General features: G+C 36.8%; 1 protein-coding gene across 3 annotated transcripts in view; it reads left to right on the top strand.

Annotated features, from left to right (window-relative positions):
* Positions 1 to 379: 379 nt before the first annotated feature.
* The window catches only part of VAV3 (vav guanine nucleotide exchange factor 3), a 124426-nt gene continuing 106233 nt past the window's right edge, over positions 380 to 18572 (top strand). Inside the window, exons 1-2 of one of the 3 annotated variants that reach the window (XM_072420031.1) lie at positions 384 to 738; positions 1072 to 1313. In XM_072420031.1, coding sequence (XP_072276132.1) covers positions 1110 to 1313 — 204 coding nt within the window. In that variant the 5' untranslated portion in view covers positions 384 to 738; positions 1072 to 1109. Of the gene's footprint in view, positions 1314 to 18572 lie in introns of all 3 variants that reach the window. The other 2 variants (XM_072420032.1, XM_072420030.1) reach the window with 2 other exon arrangements.

The following is an 18572-nucleotide window of genomic DNA, read 5'->3' as shown; positions in this document are numbered from 1 at the left end:
AAAGTTGTTTAGTGTGTTCACTTAGCAAAGTGAAATATCACTGTGTAAATGATAATTCCCTTAGCTTTGTGAATAAGGTGTTGCATACTTTAGCTGTCCATTTTTTTATATTTAATTTCCTGCATGCAGTTTAGTATTCTTTGCAAAATAAATCCAGTGCATTCATTAAGTGAATAATCTGTTGTAGAATAACAGCCTAAATTCTTCTTCTACAGATTCATATTTTCCATTTTCACTACTTTAGGTTCCTACAGGGGAGTATGTGAAAGTGACTGTGTGACAAGCATCCCCCATCCTCCTCCCCTCCTGTACAATGACAGGTAGTGGCACATACAGTCCGAGCTGCTGCGCATGCACCACATTTAGGGCTGCAGCCCTGGGCAGATCTGTAGACAGGCGAGGGGGATCGAAGGAGACAGAGATACAGAGGGAGGGGCAGGAAACCAGGGCGATCTGTAGGATTGGGGAGGGAGTGTGCTGCAGCAATGAGACAGGGTGAGGAAGATCGGAGGCTGGGAAAGTGACAGGCACTGACACCAAGCACTGGGACACGCTGGATGGAAGGATCGTCTGCTGCAAAGATCCGACAGGCTGCCATGTGTGCAGCACCCCATCCCCAGGACAGCACAGGGATCAGTGTGCACAACCCTGGCAGGTTGTCTCCTGCAATCTGGACCTACCAAGGCTGAGAGATTGTGTTTCTGCAGGAGATCAGTTCCTGCCCTGGGCACCAAGAGGGTATGTACAGCCAACCATGAGATCCAGCATAGCTAAACATGACACTGTATACTGGGACAACAGGCTAGGTGACTGAATCTACACTGGACTGCATGAAGGAACCTGGAGCTCCTCGACACAAGGTCTAACATCAGGATTTCCTCTAATGCTTAGCATGATCACCATCCTTCCTTCAAAGAATGGAGTGCACTGTTTATTTATTCTCAGGAAGATTTCTTCTCAAGGCTGAACTGCCCTGACATCAAGTACAGTCAGTATATCTGTAAATGAGCTGTCATTTCATGTGAATTGCTTGAATCCTAAACTTCACTCATTCATTCTCTTATATTTTAGGATTGCACTAGCACTTTTTGCTTTTTGCACTTGCCATCATGGAGCCCTGGCGGCAGTGTGCCCAGTGGCTGATTCGATGTAGGGTGCTACCTCCTAACCATAGGGTGACATGGGACACAGCTCAGGTGTTTGACCTGGCCCAGACCCTCCGGGATGGGGTGCTACTGTGCCAGCTGCTGAAGAACCTGCAGCCAAGCTCCATCAACCTGAAGGAGATCAACCTGCGGCCGCAGATGTCCCAGGTCAGTGACTGCATATTACTAAAATGATGCCAACACTGGTCCATGTATATTTTTGTTCATTATGTATAAGGCATCATCATACTACAATAATCAGACACACTGATGTACATATATATATATATATACATACACAATTGAGACACATCTGAATGTTATGTGTATGTTAGCAAGCCTTTTTATGTTATTATTGATGACATTTAGGTGACTCATATATGTTGCAAATATCGTTAGTTATATGCATCAATGTAATAATGACATTGGTATGATATTATCAATGGATGATGTGTGCACATGTATACCCAGAGGTAGTTTTCATTTAATGTTCAGGAGCCTTTCAGGATGACCTGGAGCAGCTTTTCTCAACATTTGTAACACTTGAAATAACTTTCAGGTTGTGGGGAACCCCTTCTATAATTACTATATCCACAGGTCACAGTATATTAGTATGGTGGTCAGTGGGAAGAATGTCACCATTACAGACAGCCAAAAGATGATTGGTGTTAGTTGCACTGACCTGAGAGGAACAAATTGCTCAAGAATCCCCAGCAACCTCTGGATGAACCCCGGGGTGTACACAGAACCCTGGCTGAGAAACACAGACCTAAAAACTGCTCAGTAGTTTTTTTGGCAGCATGGAATCACAATAACAAATGTAATCACATTAATAAAATGTCAAAATGTTTTATGACTAAGTGGGATTTTAGGTTTACTGCCTATTGCCTCTTGGGATTTGTCTACTTTTATTTTGGCCTTTTATAATAATCCAGAGTATCGTGGTCATCTAGGCAATGTATTGGCAGAATTATAAAACAAGATATTCCTACTATTGCTCCCACTACTCCATGTGATGAGATGGCGCCTGTCAGGATAACAAAATAAAAGCTGTCATTGATGACTCGGTGTTGATGATGAAGATTCCAAGGCTGTCATTTTTATCCTTCCTTTGCTACTAGGTGGGTCATTGACCTTGGACAAGCATGTGCATCTCATTTGTCATTATTGTGGATACTTTACTAACATATTCACAATCAAGTCATCAATGGCAACACCAATATTTATTCCCTGATGGCTTCCTTTTAATAAACCAGTATGCGTAAAGATATTATTTGCAGTGGTTCTAGTAATTTGCAATTGTTCTTAAGCATCTGATCCCAAATATTCTGACTTCAGTGCTGCTAATGAGTTGACTTTAGCAAGTGTATTGGCTGCGTTAGATCAACAAAAACATTGGTGGCACATTCACATTGGTGTTTGCATTGCCTTACCTATGCATTTTATTAAAATATTTTTATTAAGTGAAATATAAATGATGAATATAAAATCCATGCACATGTGATATATGATATAAGAGTGTAATGTTGAGTGTCATGTCACTTATTAATATGTATGACTGTGGGTACAGACTCAGTACTAGTACATATTTTGGTAATACACTGGGAATGAACACTGCCTTTATATTAGGCTTCCTATTGATGCTTTGTATCTACACACTGATAATCAGCATGCGGTATTGTTTACTGATACTGAACATGCGGTATTGTTTACTGATACAGAACATAATGAGCTCACTGTACTGAACAACTATGCAGAGTTTCATAGCAAGACTAATTACTGACAATCTGTATTGTATATTGATGAAGAATTGCCGCACACTGTACATGCTTTGTGTTTATATCATTTGCTTATATATCATTATTGTCCTAATAATTTACATGCCATAATAAGTGAGTAAAGACTGTTTGTATGTAACAATGTAATATAAGTGAAGATTTCCATCAAAATCATTATAGGGTAAATTGAACTTTGTAAAGAACTTTGTATAGTATTTTCTGTCCAAAAAAAACTTTTACAATTCTTGTTTTTAAATACATAATGTGACACATGAGGCTAGATATGCAATAATCAAAAGCTCCATGAAGCGCTGCTATTTCAGCTGTGTTTCCTTCTGGTGGGCGGTAGGGTGAAAGCGGTCAGTTGAGGGTGTGTTTCATGCTAGAGGATGTCATTGCTGAATGTTTCAGACTGATGTCAGTATCTGTGTTCATGGGGTGATGCAGCCGCCAGCAGGCTCAAACACACAGCCTTGCACCACAGATATGGGCACATTCACTATGAAAATTCAAGAAGCAGTGACTATTTGAAGATTACCAAAGTAAAACATAAAAATTAACCAAATTTACTGTAATGGCCAATTAAGGGGAAGGTAAACTCTGATTCTCTGCTAATGAATTGTTGCAGTTTGTTCAATGGATGATAAACTACACCAAAAGATGTATTAAATCATTAGGATAAATGACAGTATCTAAAGCTTTAATCTGAAAATCTCAGTGAACGATATATTTCATTGTCCACAGCTTGCTGTTGGTGGAGGCCATAGCAGAGGAACTCTCTTTGTACACTATAATGTAGGAAGTGGTTTGGTTGACTGCGCTTAACCCTGTGTGTTGTCATAAGCTTTGCAACACAACACATACTTAAAGGAAACCTGTCTACATGAGCATGTCACTGCTAAAGTTTCTCTAGTTTCCTGGCGGTTTTTGGCCTCAATATTTGTCCGGAATAAGCATGGGGCAATGTAGACTGAGAATAAAGTCAGAGGTTCTGGTCTGTATGTTTTATCCATGTAAGTGAAATACTTTCACACAGTGAAAGCATGACAGCCAGGAACATAGTATCTTCAAAGGACGACCAGCCATATTTCTCTTATAATGGGTTTCCTTTAAAACCAAAAAGGCTGCAATCTTCAGAAACTTTTGGTATTAATGCTAATTATGCATCGAGTAAGGTTTAGTTCTTTGAATATTTTTAAGTGGTTTGCTCCACTGCAGTCTATTTTTTATCTGAAATGACCTTATTGTATTTAAAGCAAACCTTTTCAGTGTTCAGCCCAATTTATTTTTAAGCTGGGTGGGGAAAAATTGTAGGTAGGTGGCAGCCCCAGTATTGTGACCCAACTTATCAGTAACCACCCAAAAACAGCCGGGTAGTTACTAGAAAGTACCGGGCGGTGCTCCACCTAGGGCTAGGGGGAACACTGCTTGTACTGTTTCCAACGTCCGCTCTTTTCAAGTGCCCCTGTCTGGTAATGAAACAAAGTTACAAATTGTCTGGAGGGAGAAAAGAGATATTATCCTTAGCATTTCTCTGGTTACCATAGTGCAGGAAGATACGTTATCATTCTTCCAACAAGATCCCAGGAAATGGTGAGCACTCCAGACAAGAAGACTACTCTAAATTCCCCAGATATTGTTAGAAGGAAGATGATGTCACTATTATCTAGGACATGTTGGCAGGAGTAAGGGGTAAAGTAGGTATCGGGTGGTGTGCATTGAAAAAGTAGATCTTTCATTTTAGGTGAGGTCCCCTTTTTTTGTGGTGAAGCTTTGAGCTGTCATTCTTCCGGAAATGTTCCCATTCATCCCGGTCATGGTTTATCTAGTAGTAGTCCTATTTATTTGAAATGCTTGTAATAGTGAGGGTGCTTCATTGCTTGTGAAGCCACTTCTTCAATTCTAATGAGTGCCAGGAAACCCTTAATCCAGGAACCTTAATCCAGTCACCATGAAAGGTGACAGAGCACATGTTGTTCATCCAAGAAGAGAATAAGAGGTGGAAAAATGGCCGTGGAACCAGCCTTAGTATGAGGAAGTCTATGTAGGTGTTTTCCCCTCGATTTACTTGACTAAACAAGATGCGAATACAGAACAAAGAATGACATAACTATCTCTGAATAGGGGTGGGAACCTTTGCCAAAATCTATCCTCCATATATATTAACATTTCTATTCCAGCAATTCAACAATTGTATGATGATTTAGTTGAGATGTCTGTCCTACCTCTGTGGTTATAAACATTAGGGTATTTTCCTGCCACGTGTTAAATGTGGCTTGGACAAGCTTTGAGACATCCTCATTATCACAAGAACAAGTGCATTAGATACAATTTGCCTGATGTATTAAAACTCTCCACAGGAGTAGATAGACATTGGAAAACCTAGGTGATCCAGCAAACCTGGAATGGATTTCCTAAAATGGCTATTAGTTGGCAAATGTTCTCATCCCTGGACCAGATTTATTCCTGGTTTTCCCATAATAATTCACCTTCTCTAGTCTAGGAGAGCTTTAATAAATCAGGCCCAATATGTATATTTTTTGGATTTGTAATAAACGTAAAGATGCATCTATTTAAGCCAATGTTATGCTTAAAAATAGCACAGGCACTAATTAAATAGGAGAATACAAAAGACCACATTGCTTAATCTATGCATTATGGGTAGCATACTGTACACAGACCTAAACCAGGGGTTCTTGATCTTTAAAACATGGGGGAACTCCATGGAACCCTGGTTGAGAAACATGGACCTATACTAAAGAGGATACACTTTCATCAGGGAATCTGGGTGATTCAGCAAACCTGGAATGGAACTGATCCAGGATTAAAAAACATTTGCTAACAAATAGCGAATGACTTTTAAGAAAATGCATTTCAGTTTTTCTAGATCACCTAGGTTCACTGATGAAAGTGTATCCTCTCCATCTTTGGAAAGCTTTAATAAATCAGGCCCAAAATCCTTCCAACTTCTGATATAGCCCCCCTTCTGTAGAATAATTATGGTGGGCATACAAAGTTTTTTTCACACAAAGTTGCTATGTTTGTATAAATGTATGGCAGGTTATAAAAGGTAGATGAAGCTGTCCATTAAGTCCTTGAAATAATTTAACTGTCTAATTAAAAGTATTGATTTTTGCTTTGCTTTTAAATATTATCTTATCACAATGTTTTGTACCTGTTTAAAACTTGGTTTATTGATCACAAACAAGGCACAAATACACTTTTTACATTAATATGGGTTTTGTTTATGAATTTGGGATTACTTTTTGGAAGAAGTTAGAAATGTGGTCACTATCCAAAAGTGGGATATTATATGGCATCCCTTATTGATTTATTAATTGATATATTTTATTGATTACTTATTGATATATTTCTGCTATCTGAATTTAGTACTGAGAGACCATAGGGAAGATGTAGAAATTATAAAAATTAGTACATATAAAGGAAACATAATAAACTGTATCATTCTTTTATTGTTCATATGAATAGAACATTTTATTGATAATAAATAATATAAATACAATAATGTTTGTTTCCCTTTGCTCACAATCTGGGATTAACCTAATTTGTTAGGACCAAAAGTTGTTAGGCAGTTATCTGGTGCATCTGGTTAGCTCTGGAGAACAGTCAGCCTTTTTGCCTCAATCAATGTAGTTACATCAAATATTTTATAACTTTAACTTGATGCAGAATTGAAAATGTGTTTAAGAAGTTAGTAAACAGTGTTTGAAAAGCTTTTTCTGAGCATTTTCTCTTTTCGCTATAGTTGTTGTTGTTTCAATATGAAATGGCAAAACTAAAATGTAAAGCACTGTCAAAAATGTCACCATACAGTCAGGTTGGGTGGTTCAGCTTTGCATATTAGATTTTATCCCAGTGAAAAGAAAAACACATATATTCTAGTTAACATGTTACATGTTATTGTAATAAATCCTCTGTTTTTAAAAAGAAATCTAAATTAATTTCTAGTTTAAAACAGCTAGAAACATTCTACAAGCATATGTAAGGTCTTGCAGAGCAGAAAACCTTGTCTATTGTTAGCATGCTGCAGAAAAGAATAGTCAAAAGATCATTGGTGTTAGCTAAACTGACCTGAGCTGCTCATGGCTGGAGGAACACCTAGCAAACTCTGGAGGAGTTCTCAGGTTCCACTGAACCCGGGTTGAAAGACTCCGTTCTAGAAGAACATAATAACTCCAGGTTAGAGACCTATAATAATAAAGACAGTGGGGCAGCCTTATAGCCAGGAAGTCATCACTGTATTTTTCTAATGATATGTTTAGTTTAAGACTACATTCAGACAGGTTGTGAGGATGTGGTGCAGTTACTGCTTCCAGTCCGTAAATCCTAAACATGTAGTATCTAAGTTGCCGCCCGTTTATACAGAATGAATAGGGGTGGTATTCTGCCTGTTGCCATCCACTGAAAGCTGGTTCATTAGGAGTAACACCATTTGAGAAGGTGTCTGTAAGCACTGGTTTCCACTATCTGTCTGAACTTAGTCTAATACAGTAGAGAAATAAAATAAACAAATAAATAACGATTAAAAGAAAAAAAGGAATAAAATGTAAAAATTAAAAAAAATGTACACAATAAAGTATACTATATTTTTATATATATAGAGTATATATCCAAAGCTAAATTTATGCAAACTGTTGTGGTAATCAGGATTCCAGAAATGACTACCTTTCAGTTTAACCTCAAAAGATGCTTGTTTTGCTTACTGATCCTTGTTTGTTTAAATTTCCACTGTACCCCTGCTCGTCATTTTATATTCTTAGATCGTCAGAAAAGGAAGCAGGAGACTTTCTATTTCCTGTATTGTAGGTTACGTGGGATGACATTGGTTCATTCCAAACCTCTTTTGTTTTTTCTTATTTGTAAGCTATTCAAGATATTAAAGATCCTTCTCTTAAACGCATTCTCTTGTTAATGTGCAACAAAATTTAAAAAGTTGTATATATTAGGAACAACCTTTTATATCCATTTACCTTGGTGGAACCCTTGAAATATTTTTCAGATTATATAGAGCTCATGGTACACTTAGCATGATCAGTGACCTATAGTTACAATAAATTCAAGTAAAACTAACTTAAACTTTTAATGTGAAAACAGTGCTTGGTTTTTGGTGTCTGAATTCTCTGTTCATCGAGAATATTGCATGTTCCTATTTCCTCTAGCTGTTGAGCGGTCTTGGGTAAGATGCTACATGTCATATTTCACCTGAGGATGCAATAGGTGATCATACCACATCCACACTACCAGTGGGTATGGCTTCAAATGGCAGTAGGGGTTGGTCAAACTGTCTCGGGTGTGGCAGCGATCAAAGTAGGTGAGTTGTAGGTGGGGGGGTAATTCCATGTTTAACTTCAATGTTTGGACATTTCCCTGCGCAAATTAAATGACTTAAAGATGCCCTGCTGTAACAATGATTGAAATACTGAGTCCGTCTTTCCCGTGGGGACATTCGGATGTGCAAGAATAGTTGACAGAGGGGACAGATATGGCATTGTGGACTGTGAGCGAAAATATTTATTCAATACTATAGGGCTTATTAATAGGTGTTTCATTAGATGATATTGAGCTGTTGATGGAGATGGACATCTCTTTAAGCATTTCAGCTTTTGTTTCTTCTAACTGCACCAAAACTTTTGTGTGTTTATTCGTACAGCAGTCCAAAAGTCTTGCTAAATGAATCACCTGTTGGTATAACAATGAATCTGGGAAGGCTTTGCCCCCCTTCGCTTTAGGCAGCCTCAGAGTTTTTAGAGCTATCCCCTGTGTGTTTTGTCGCCAGATAAATTTTGTGAATTCTGTACGGAAGAGTGTCATAATATATGTAGGTACTCCGACCGGCAGAGCCTGCAGTAGGTACAGAAGTCTTGGCATCACATTCATTTTCGGAATATTGCCTACCTACCGAACCATGTGAAAGCCAATTGTCCCCACTACCAGTGTGGACATAGCCTTTTTAATTACAGATATTGCACTCTTCTTTTCATAGATAGACACATGGCCCTATGTATTATCTAGCTGCACATTTACAGCTTGGTGTACAGTTCCAAGTATCCCGACCTCCCCCAGGTACTTTTGCATGCAAGTGCAGGAATACCATCATTATGGCTTGGCCAATCACAGATCCAGAACCCGGAGGAAGATCAAATGATGATACCAGCACCCACAACGGAGCGAGGACAGGTGAGTGTATTTAAAAAATTGCTATCAGACAGGTAACTTTTATTGCAGAAGGAACATCGGTCGTCCCTTCTGCAATAAACAAGTTTTCTGCTTGCAAGTTTTATCTTCTAACATTTAGTTCTATGTTAAAGTTTCTGAAAAAAGACATGTTTACACTGTAAACTGTAATATTAGAGCCATGTGTATTTTTAACATTCCAACAAGACCTTTTGATTTTTTCCTAGAAGAGAAGATAAATACATTAATTCATGTCTAGGAATCTTAGAAACTTCAACCCAATGGAGGTTGACTTTCTACTGAAAAAAATTGTTTACTTAGCTAAGTGAAGGTTTTATTAGCTCAGTGAATATGGTATAGTTGTGTTTACTTTGAATACCCAATTGTTTTCAAGGAAAAATAAAACTAAAGCAAACATTAAGTTTGTAATGTGAAAATTCCCTTTTTCCTTTAGTAGAGCCTTGGTAATGTCATGTTGAACTCACAATCACATGGTTTTTAGCAGTTCTTCAGAAAGAGGATATTGTATGTAAATATTTTGCAACTTCATGAAAGGTATTGGTCGTATCTTAAAGCTTTCTTCTGAAACGGGAAGTTATCCAGACCAGGGAAAACACAATGTAATGTAAATGTATAAAATAAGCATTCCTCCTCTTTCTATAGATAGCTTTATAACTAGCACAGTAAGCTAATTGTGAACATATAGACATTGATAATCATGGTGGGCAGGAAGTACACATTTTCATTTTTTATGACTGTATAAAGATTCCCAGAACCTAAACCATATGTATATGAATCAGCTGTGTACAGCTGTGGATCTATGAACTTACTATGCAAATTATTAGTTATTGTTTTATAATGACATAACTCTAATAAAGTAATATTAGATGGAATGGACCCTTTATGTTATGTAATAACCTAAAAAAAAATAAATTGTCCTGTTTGCAAAGAAAATGTAAGACCTAGGCCAATGCCATTGCCCTCACCCTCACAATCTTTACTGAAGATCTAAAGCTTCTGAAAAAAGACATTGCAGCCTGCAGGGGTAACCAAACTGCTAACCCTCCCAGGAGTGTGCCTATGATGAAAATTCTTCAACAAGCGTTGATTTTCAAGAAAACATGCACTGTGGAAATGGTTATTTTTAAAATTGGTCGAAATGCAAGATCCTATATAGGCTTCAATGTTGTATTGGGATTTCAAAAGTTGTTTTTAAGGTTTTTTTTTTTTTATATGTGTTTTTTGTTAAAAAAAAAAACACCTGGTGATTATAACATGCAGGCCCTTGTTTAGGCACTTTCTGTTATTCGGTGTCTCCCAATTGAGCTTTTGCATTATCACCCTGTCACATGTGTTTCTGCTGGAGGGTACAAGTGGCCATGATGAAACCCATTGAGTGGGTTTGCTCCACCATTACCACAAAGCTGATCTAGAGCTATTGATACTAAAGTGAATGCTTGTAGAAAAGAAATCCTTTTTTTTTATCTGCTACATTTTAGTAACACATACAGGTCTTGTCCTTGACCCTGTGATCCTGGACTCATCCTTCTATCAATCTGTTCTCTCCTAATAGCATTTGCCTTGTTAGGACATGAGCATTTCAACACAACTGATTGGCTTTGTAAGCTGCTTCTTCCTCCCCCAATTTAGCCCTTCTAAAATGAGGCATTTACTCTACTTACAGTTTTTTAATACAAGCATGTAGTTCATACATGCAAACTTGCCCAACTATTTGTCATGTGGCTTTTCTAGGTCTCCTAGCTTTAGTGCAGGACCTAGATTTCTCATGTCATTCAGCTCTGCAAGCTTCACAGCCCATTTCAGGTTTTGTGCACCATCCTCTTAGTATATAACTATTTTTTTTTATTTGTTTTCAATACATTTGTATTCAATTTTTCAAAATTTTTATTTAAAAACAATACAAACAGTTCAATTCACAAGAAGAAAAAATAAAAAACACAGACACAGACATAAAACAAAACAAAACAGTGCTGTCTGAGTGATTAAGAAAATGCAGTAGATAAATAACACAGAACTATTAGAACAGAAACAGGGTAAAGGTTTCCAAGGTCTAAATGGACACCTGAATTAAAAAAGTGTAGCGACCTGGTATCAAGGTCAGGTGTTATATGATAGTCCAACCATGATGTCCACACCTTAAAAAACAGGTAATATATCTCTAGTGATGGCTGTCATAATTTCCATAATCATAGTGTCGGTGACTTGATAAAACTCAGAGTGGGTTTCCACCATGCTGAAGCTATCACTTGTCTAGTTGCCAAAAATACATGGGAAATCAACCTATACATATGTCTACACAATTATTTGTATCAGGACAGAGACCATCACTGTACAGAACGGTGTGAATTCCCTTTCTCATTAGTTGAATGCTGCACTTTTTAAAAGTAACAAGTAGATGAGAATAAGCAGGAGGAAAGATTAGGTTGAGGATAGAACCATCCTATTACATGCTCAGGTTCTGGCAAAGAATAAAAAGATAGTTGCTACAGAAAACTTTCTGTGATTGAAGGATTACATCACGTACTAATACTAATACATACTAATGCTGATGAACAGACTAGGCAAGATAGCATATAGATAATATAAAATATAGATTTGCATACACAATTCTGATCTTGCACTTTCAGAATTTTTAAAAGATAGTTATTAAAAATAGATAATTTAATAATCTGATGTATAAGTGAATACAGAGCACTGCTGATTGTATCATATGTACTTTGAGCTTTGCTTTAACCTCACCAAGCATGCTTTTCATAGGACAACTAATACTAACGTCCTAGGAAAACTATAGTTTGTAAAGTGCAAAAAGCAAAAATCAAATGCATTTATTGGATTTTTGTATAGACCTATGTTAATTATTTAGGTCTGCTTTGTCTGAAAAATAAATGGAAACATGGTATTTCTACGTCAGCCATATGGTGTTACATTATTATCATAATCATTATTTATAGCTGTGGTATACATTACTAATCACCACATTTCAGAAACTACAATAAAATATGATAAGATCTGTACTGAAGGCTAATGGAAGGCAAAACTGTAAGTGATAAAAATCATAAATTGGATGCAACTAATTAGAAAATCCCTTAAGCGGATTACTTTAAGGTGGCGGGGTATTTGAGGAAGGTTAAAGGTCAAAATCATAAATTCAGTTTAGAGAACCCTGGAAGAGAGTCTGGGTCAATGTATTGATGGATCCTTCAGTCATAAGTCAGCAGTGAGCTTGTGTTGTAAATTAAAGTCCCAATTGGATTATGTAGAATAGATGAAAAATGTGAAAGGTTTATTGTAGGTTTTTACTGCCTCCCTAGACAGAATCTTCTATGGGTATCTGGACATGCAAAGATGGTTCACTAGTTTAAAAAATAAGTGGTTGTAAACTCTGTTTATGAATGGCATAGCTTTTCTTTTTATGATCATGAGAAATAAACAGCCATTAATTACTGCTATAACTTGTAGATTACATTTTATAGAGGTTTTTATTAGTACTACCATCCATGTTAATATCTATAATTTAATAGAGAGATACCTATCATTTATTAATAGTGAGAAAGATCTCGCAATCCTGATCATTTGGAATATTAATGTACTTTTACAGCTAATAACGAGTGTTGGACAATGGATATGTTGGTAGGAAAAACCAGAACATTATAAAAACAATTCCTTTTTAATGGTTAACAAAAAAAAATAAGTTTTATGATGCAAGCTTTCAGGAAACTATGAATCATGAAACTTGTTATAAAAGACATAACTTTTATTATATCCTTTTTCTTCTATGTAGATTTTCTACTGGGTGTTAAAGTATAGACTGGTTTGGTTTTGCAGCTATAGACAATGGATACAGTTTTAAGCACTTGATGGCACAATAATTCAACCACTGCGATAGCTGCCCTTGTGACTCTAGAAGTCACATTTGAAGTCTAAGACATGTGGTACGGTACATTCTCGTTTCATGTTTAATGTACTGATATGACATATGGGCATTTACTAGATTGGCAGGGGGACTTAATAAAGATCTTTGTAACCTCAATTCGACCTGTGGAAGCAGGTTGAAAAATTCAATAATTTGTTTCTGTTAGGTGGCATTTGGGTCAAACATAACTTTTTACCATTTTTCTTGCGAATGGTTTTGTAATTCTGTACAGTAAGAGACAGTACAGCACAGTCAGAAAGACTCATTTACTTTCTGAATCAGCTTTATTTCAAGAATCAGTAATATAACAGTAAACATATACAAATCTATTAGCAAATATGACATTCCCTATCCTTGCCCTATTTAATGTAACTCAGTGGGAGAAGCTTTCCCCAATATTGGTGGTCAGAGCAAGGGGCTGGATGGCATTTGATTTGGCAAATAACGGGTCTGGTCTATGTATGCATGGTAGTAACCAGGTAACTAAACTAATAAAAGGAATGGAGGGGCTCAGCTATGAGGAGAGATTAGCTGAACTGAATCTATTTTTCCCTGAGAAGTGACGTTTAAGGGGGGATATGATCACCCTGTATAAATATATAAATAGTCCATATAGAGAACTCTCTTCCTGATTATTCATCTCAAGATCATTACAAAGAACAAGAGGGCACTCCTTGCGTCTGGAGGAAAAGATGTTTAAGCTCCGGATTAGGAAGGGATTCTTCACTGTAAGGTCTGTGAAAATGTGTAATAGGCTCCCTCAGGAAGTAGTTTCAGCAACTAATATAGACTGCTTTAATAAAAAGTTTTTGTATAAATTTTTTTTTCAAGCACAAAATATAACTGGGTATTAGCTTTAAAGCTTTAAAGTAAAGACAACAGAGACTGTTGATTCATGGAACATCCTATTGCCTCATGGAATCAGGAAGGAATTATTTTCCCCTGTTGGAGCAAATTGTAGCATTTTTTTGCCTTCCTCTGGATCAACTATGAAGAGTTTCATGTCTGGGAAATGTTTATTTCCTTAGTGGTTGAACTTGAAGGATTTATGTCTTTTTTTAACCTGATTTACTAAGTAACTATGTAAATGATCAATATCTGGGAGATAATAATCTTTTACCTTTTTGTACAGCTATCAACCAGTGCATGGCCAGCATTAGACAACTGTCACCAGAACAGATGCACTGTAAGATTTGCCCTCATGCTGACCTGTTTTGGCGACAATTTCAAATTTAAAATTCTTTATCATGTTTTGGTAAGAATGGTGACTAAGACAATAACCTGATTGTTCTTGTAATCATTCCCTTCTGTACCTACTGATTTTCTTAGAGCATGGTCTTAGGGGTCTTATGTTTGCTTGGAAAGTAATTATAGTTTTTTCAAATCTCATAAAACCATAAAGAACACTTTTAGTGATACAGGTATTCATATACACATATTTAGGCACAAGTACATAGACAAGTCATTATATGACATTCTATGAAAGGCAGCCATTTACACTATTCAATGTATAATGTTATCAGGATATGTTATTATTTAATTATTATAGTTATTAGCCAATCTTTGTAAAGCACCAACATATTACACTTCCCTTTACAAAGTACATAGTTATGTCACTACCTTTCCCTCAAATGGGGCTTATAATCTAATGGATATATACGTATCACGTAAGAGTGGTATTCAGAAATGCAAGTAGGAAATTTTATTTATAGGAGAGAAGCCTGTACAACTGTGAAAAACTAAACATGAGAATGGAATTCAGTTTTGATTTCCTGTGCCTAATTTTTATTATTGGTAAAATTACAACAGCATTTCCCAACCTTCTAAATGAGTCTCCTACTCGCTTGGCCTACCAAACATGTGGGCTTGTTTGTACATTGGTTTGGGCCTGGAAGGTTTATGGGCCACCTACAGTGTTGATACCTGTTCTTTTTGCCCTTCATCTTTTGGGAGGACTACAGATACATTTGATACTGAGAAAAGCCTTAGAAATGCAAAGATTGAAAAGAATTTCTTTTTTAAAGGCTTTGTGTCCTTTAAACAGGCAAGCTGGAGAAGAACAATATGCCAGCATTTAGGGATTCTACTTCCAAATGTTATATGAAAGCCTATGCTGACCTATTGAACAGTGTGGGGGCTCATTACCTTTCTCAATTGAGGACATTGGTTTGATGTGTCTGCTATAAAGTAATGAAATTATTATTGTGATGGAGCTGTTACTTTAGTTTATAAAACAGTGGTGATAGCCACAAGGAATTGCCTGGGACTGAGATCTCCCTACTTATTTAAATGATTTAATATTAGAAGTACCTCCAATCAGCGTGTTGTGCCCCGTGGTTATACAGCTATGTTTGCTACTAAATTTAGTGAAATATGTGACGTGTGACGTGTGACGAAATATGTGATATGTGAAGTTCAGTTTTTTTAGACAAACTTGCTGAATTTACATTTCTATTCATTCAGCTTTCATAAAACAAACATAGGAGATTAAGACAGGTATCAGTGGCATGTAGTGTTGCAATTACCTTTAGATCTTGCTGAACAGAGAAAATGTTTTGCTGGCTCTGTAATGTAATCATTGAGAGCTTACAGAAATGCAGCGATTGTATACCGCTTCCATTAGAGCCCAGAACAAAAGCTAATGTGGTAGAGAAGGAAAAGATTTTTTTTTTTAAACCTTTACTGAGCAAGCATTTTTATAGCATGAATGAGGAACATGTTTTAAAGAAATATTGTCTTAAAAAAATAATGCATCTGTTGTGGAATGTCATGATGGAATTCCTCTTAAGGAGAAAGTAAAGTCTTTGTAATTTTATTTTTATATACTGTATGTATGTAAGAGGAAGCAGCTTAATGTAAATAACATTGTTGACGCATGGAAAGCCTTTGTTCTATGTATAGTTGCGATCTGCTGCCCACATAGGGCCCATTTAGGGGGTGGTTCAGGTTAAAGCATTTTTTGCACATTAGTATGCAAACTTTTAAAGGCAGCAATTCATTTGTGAATACAGACCTTATGCTTTTTACTAGTGGAGTGCACTGCAACACACTGTGGTGCCTTACTGCTCAATGTAGTGCACCACAGTGCTGGTCTGTTCATTGGGGCATTATCCAAAATGAAAGGCATTCATAGTATACCAACTCACATAAGGTGCATTACTAAACATAGGCTTGCAGAGTAATGTAATACTCTTCCATGTCAGTGGCTGGCAGTAGGTAGTTTAATTGCCTTGTTTATTCTTAGAGACAAGAGAATTAGCTACAGAGTGTCATTTGGTACCATTTTTGATTTGTGGTGTGCTGCAGGATTTTTTCAATGTAAAAAATGTGCCGGGGCTCAAAAAACGTTGAAAAACACTGATGTAGAGAAAGGTAAATTCCAAAAAACATCCAGTATTACTGTTTTGTTATTGGATCATACGATGAGATGGCATAGTTGTAATCAAACTGTTCTCAACCTTTTAGTCCAGGCTTGTTTAGTAAAACAAGGAAGGGATCAATGGTGATATGCACATTTCGTCAATCTAGTTACCGTATTTTTCGCCGTATAAGACGCTCCGGAATATAAGACGCACCCAATTTTAAAGGAGGAAAATCTAGAAAAAAAGATTCTGAAAGATTATTTCCCTTCTGATCACTCATGTGCCATTCATACCGGTATTCCCCTTCTGATCACTCATGTGCCATTCAAATTCCCTTTCTGATCACTCTGTACCATTCAAATTCCCTTTCTGATCACTCTGTACCTTTCAAATTCCCTTTCTGATCACTCTGTCATTCAAACTCCCCTTCTGATCACTCTGTCATTCAAATTCCCCTTCTGATCACTCTGTGCTTTTTTTCTATTGTACGGCAGTTAGGACAGGGAACAGCAGGTGGCGCTGTGCCGGCTTCTTTCGCTTTGCTTTACAGACAGGAGAAAACACGATGCTGGCAGAGGAGAGAAGAGAGACACGCTGCAGCCAGAGACACACGCAGGATCGGGTATCGGGTGAGTATAATATTTTAATTATTTTTTTTAACACATTTGTCGTATAGGATGCACTAACTTTTCCCCCCAAGTTTTGGGGAAGAAAAAGTGCGTCTTATACGGCAAAAAATACGGTAGTTAGACGTTAGATAGAATTTCCGATGGGTTGCTATAGAATGAATATTAAAACGCCTCCTTGCACTATTTATTTAGCAAGAACATCATTTCTTACTTCCTGAAATAGTGTATAGGACATTGCTGATTTCTTTATTTCTTAAGATAAGGTGCATTCTGAAAGCTGATATTTACTTTTTCTAGGACAAGCAAGTACTATGTTAGAGGATTACACAGAATCCCTTTGATGGATTTAAGTTTTGCATTTTCCGTTCCAACCCATTTTGGAGGATGAGAAAAAAAGACTAAGCATGATCTGTGTTCTACAATTTAAAGTAAACTTTTATCTGAAAACATTTACTTGGCTTAGTGCAGGCATTAGCACTTACTAATATTGCAGAATCTTGTACACACAGTATTGGCACCTGGTGTCTTCGGATTAGGCTGTGCAACTAAAAACTCAAATATACTTTATGAATAAAAAATAATAAATAATAACAATAAGAAATAAATAATAAGAAATTAATAAGTTCAAATTTGCCATTCACTGAAAATATTGAAGCCAACTAATAGTTTAGCACTGGTAATGGCATTGTGGGGTGAGGGAGTGGTGTTGAGTTTATTCTCTATAGTCAGAGGAGGAAGAAATGGGGTTCTGGACAATGCAGAGAAAGTTTCTGTACCAACAATTATGTGCTGATAACTTGATTGCTCAAATCTATTAAATCTATTACTTGGATACAGTTGCCACCCAATTTTTTTTTGTAATGTAATGGTAATATTTGTCCCATTTCAGCCATTTTAGTCTGCAACCTCTGTAATATTAAAAAAATGTAAAAAAAAATCTAATGCAGTGTTTATCAGCCTTTTTAACATAGGAAAACCCTTGAAATAACTTTCAGGTCTTCAGGGAACCCCTAGAATATTTCCACAACTCAGAGTACATTAGTGTGATGGTCAGTAGGAAGAATGTCAATCTAAGGCTAGGTACACACATGCAATGATTCTCATTTGACAATTGTCTCAGGGCTGATATCGAACGAGAATCTTGCGTTTGTACAGTGCTTTTTGTCCGAAGGACGTCCAAACGATCGTAATGCAAGAGAAGAGGGAGAGAGCGCAGCAGGGTGCTGCTCCGTCGCTCTCCTTCTCCTCATTCCATAGAGCAGAAGTATGCTGTATGTACATTCATCGTGCAGTCGTTTGTCATTGGAAAGGATCTTGCACGTGTGTACATAGTTTTACAGATGGCCAAAAAGATAATTGATGTCAATGTTAAATAAACTGAGAGGTCCAAATTGGCTCCAGGAACCCATAACCACCTCTGCAGAAACCCTAGTATTCCACAGAACCCTGTTTGAGAATTACTGATGTAATATGTTACCCTGATGGTGTTTTATACAATGTGCACTGTTAAGTTTAATTTTCGGTCTCTA

The sequence above is a fragment of the Pyxicephalus adspersus genome, chromosome 8 (assembly GCF_032062135.1).
Source record: "Pyxicephalus adspersus chromosome 8, UCB_Pads_2.0, whole genome shotgun sequence".
NCBI classification, from domain to species: domain Eukaryota; kingdom Metazoa; phylum Chordata; class Amphibia; order Anura; family Pyxicephalidae; genus Pyxicephalus; species Pyxicephalus adspersus.
This window is presented reverse-complemented; position numbering and strand designations above follow the sequence as displayed.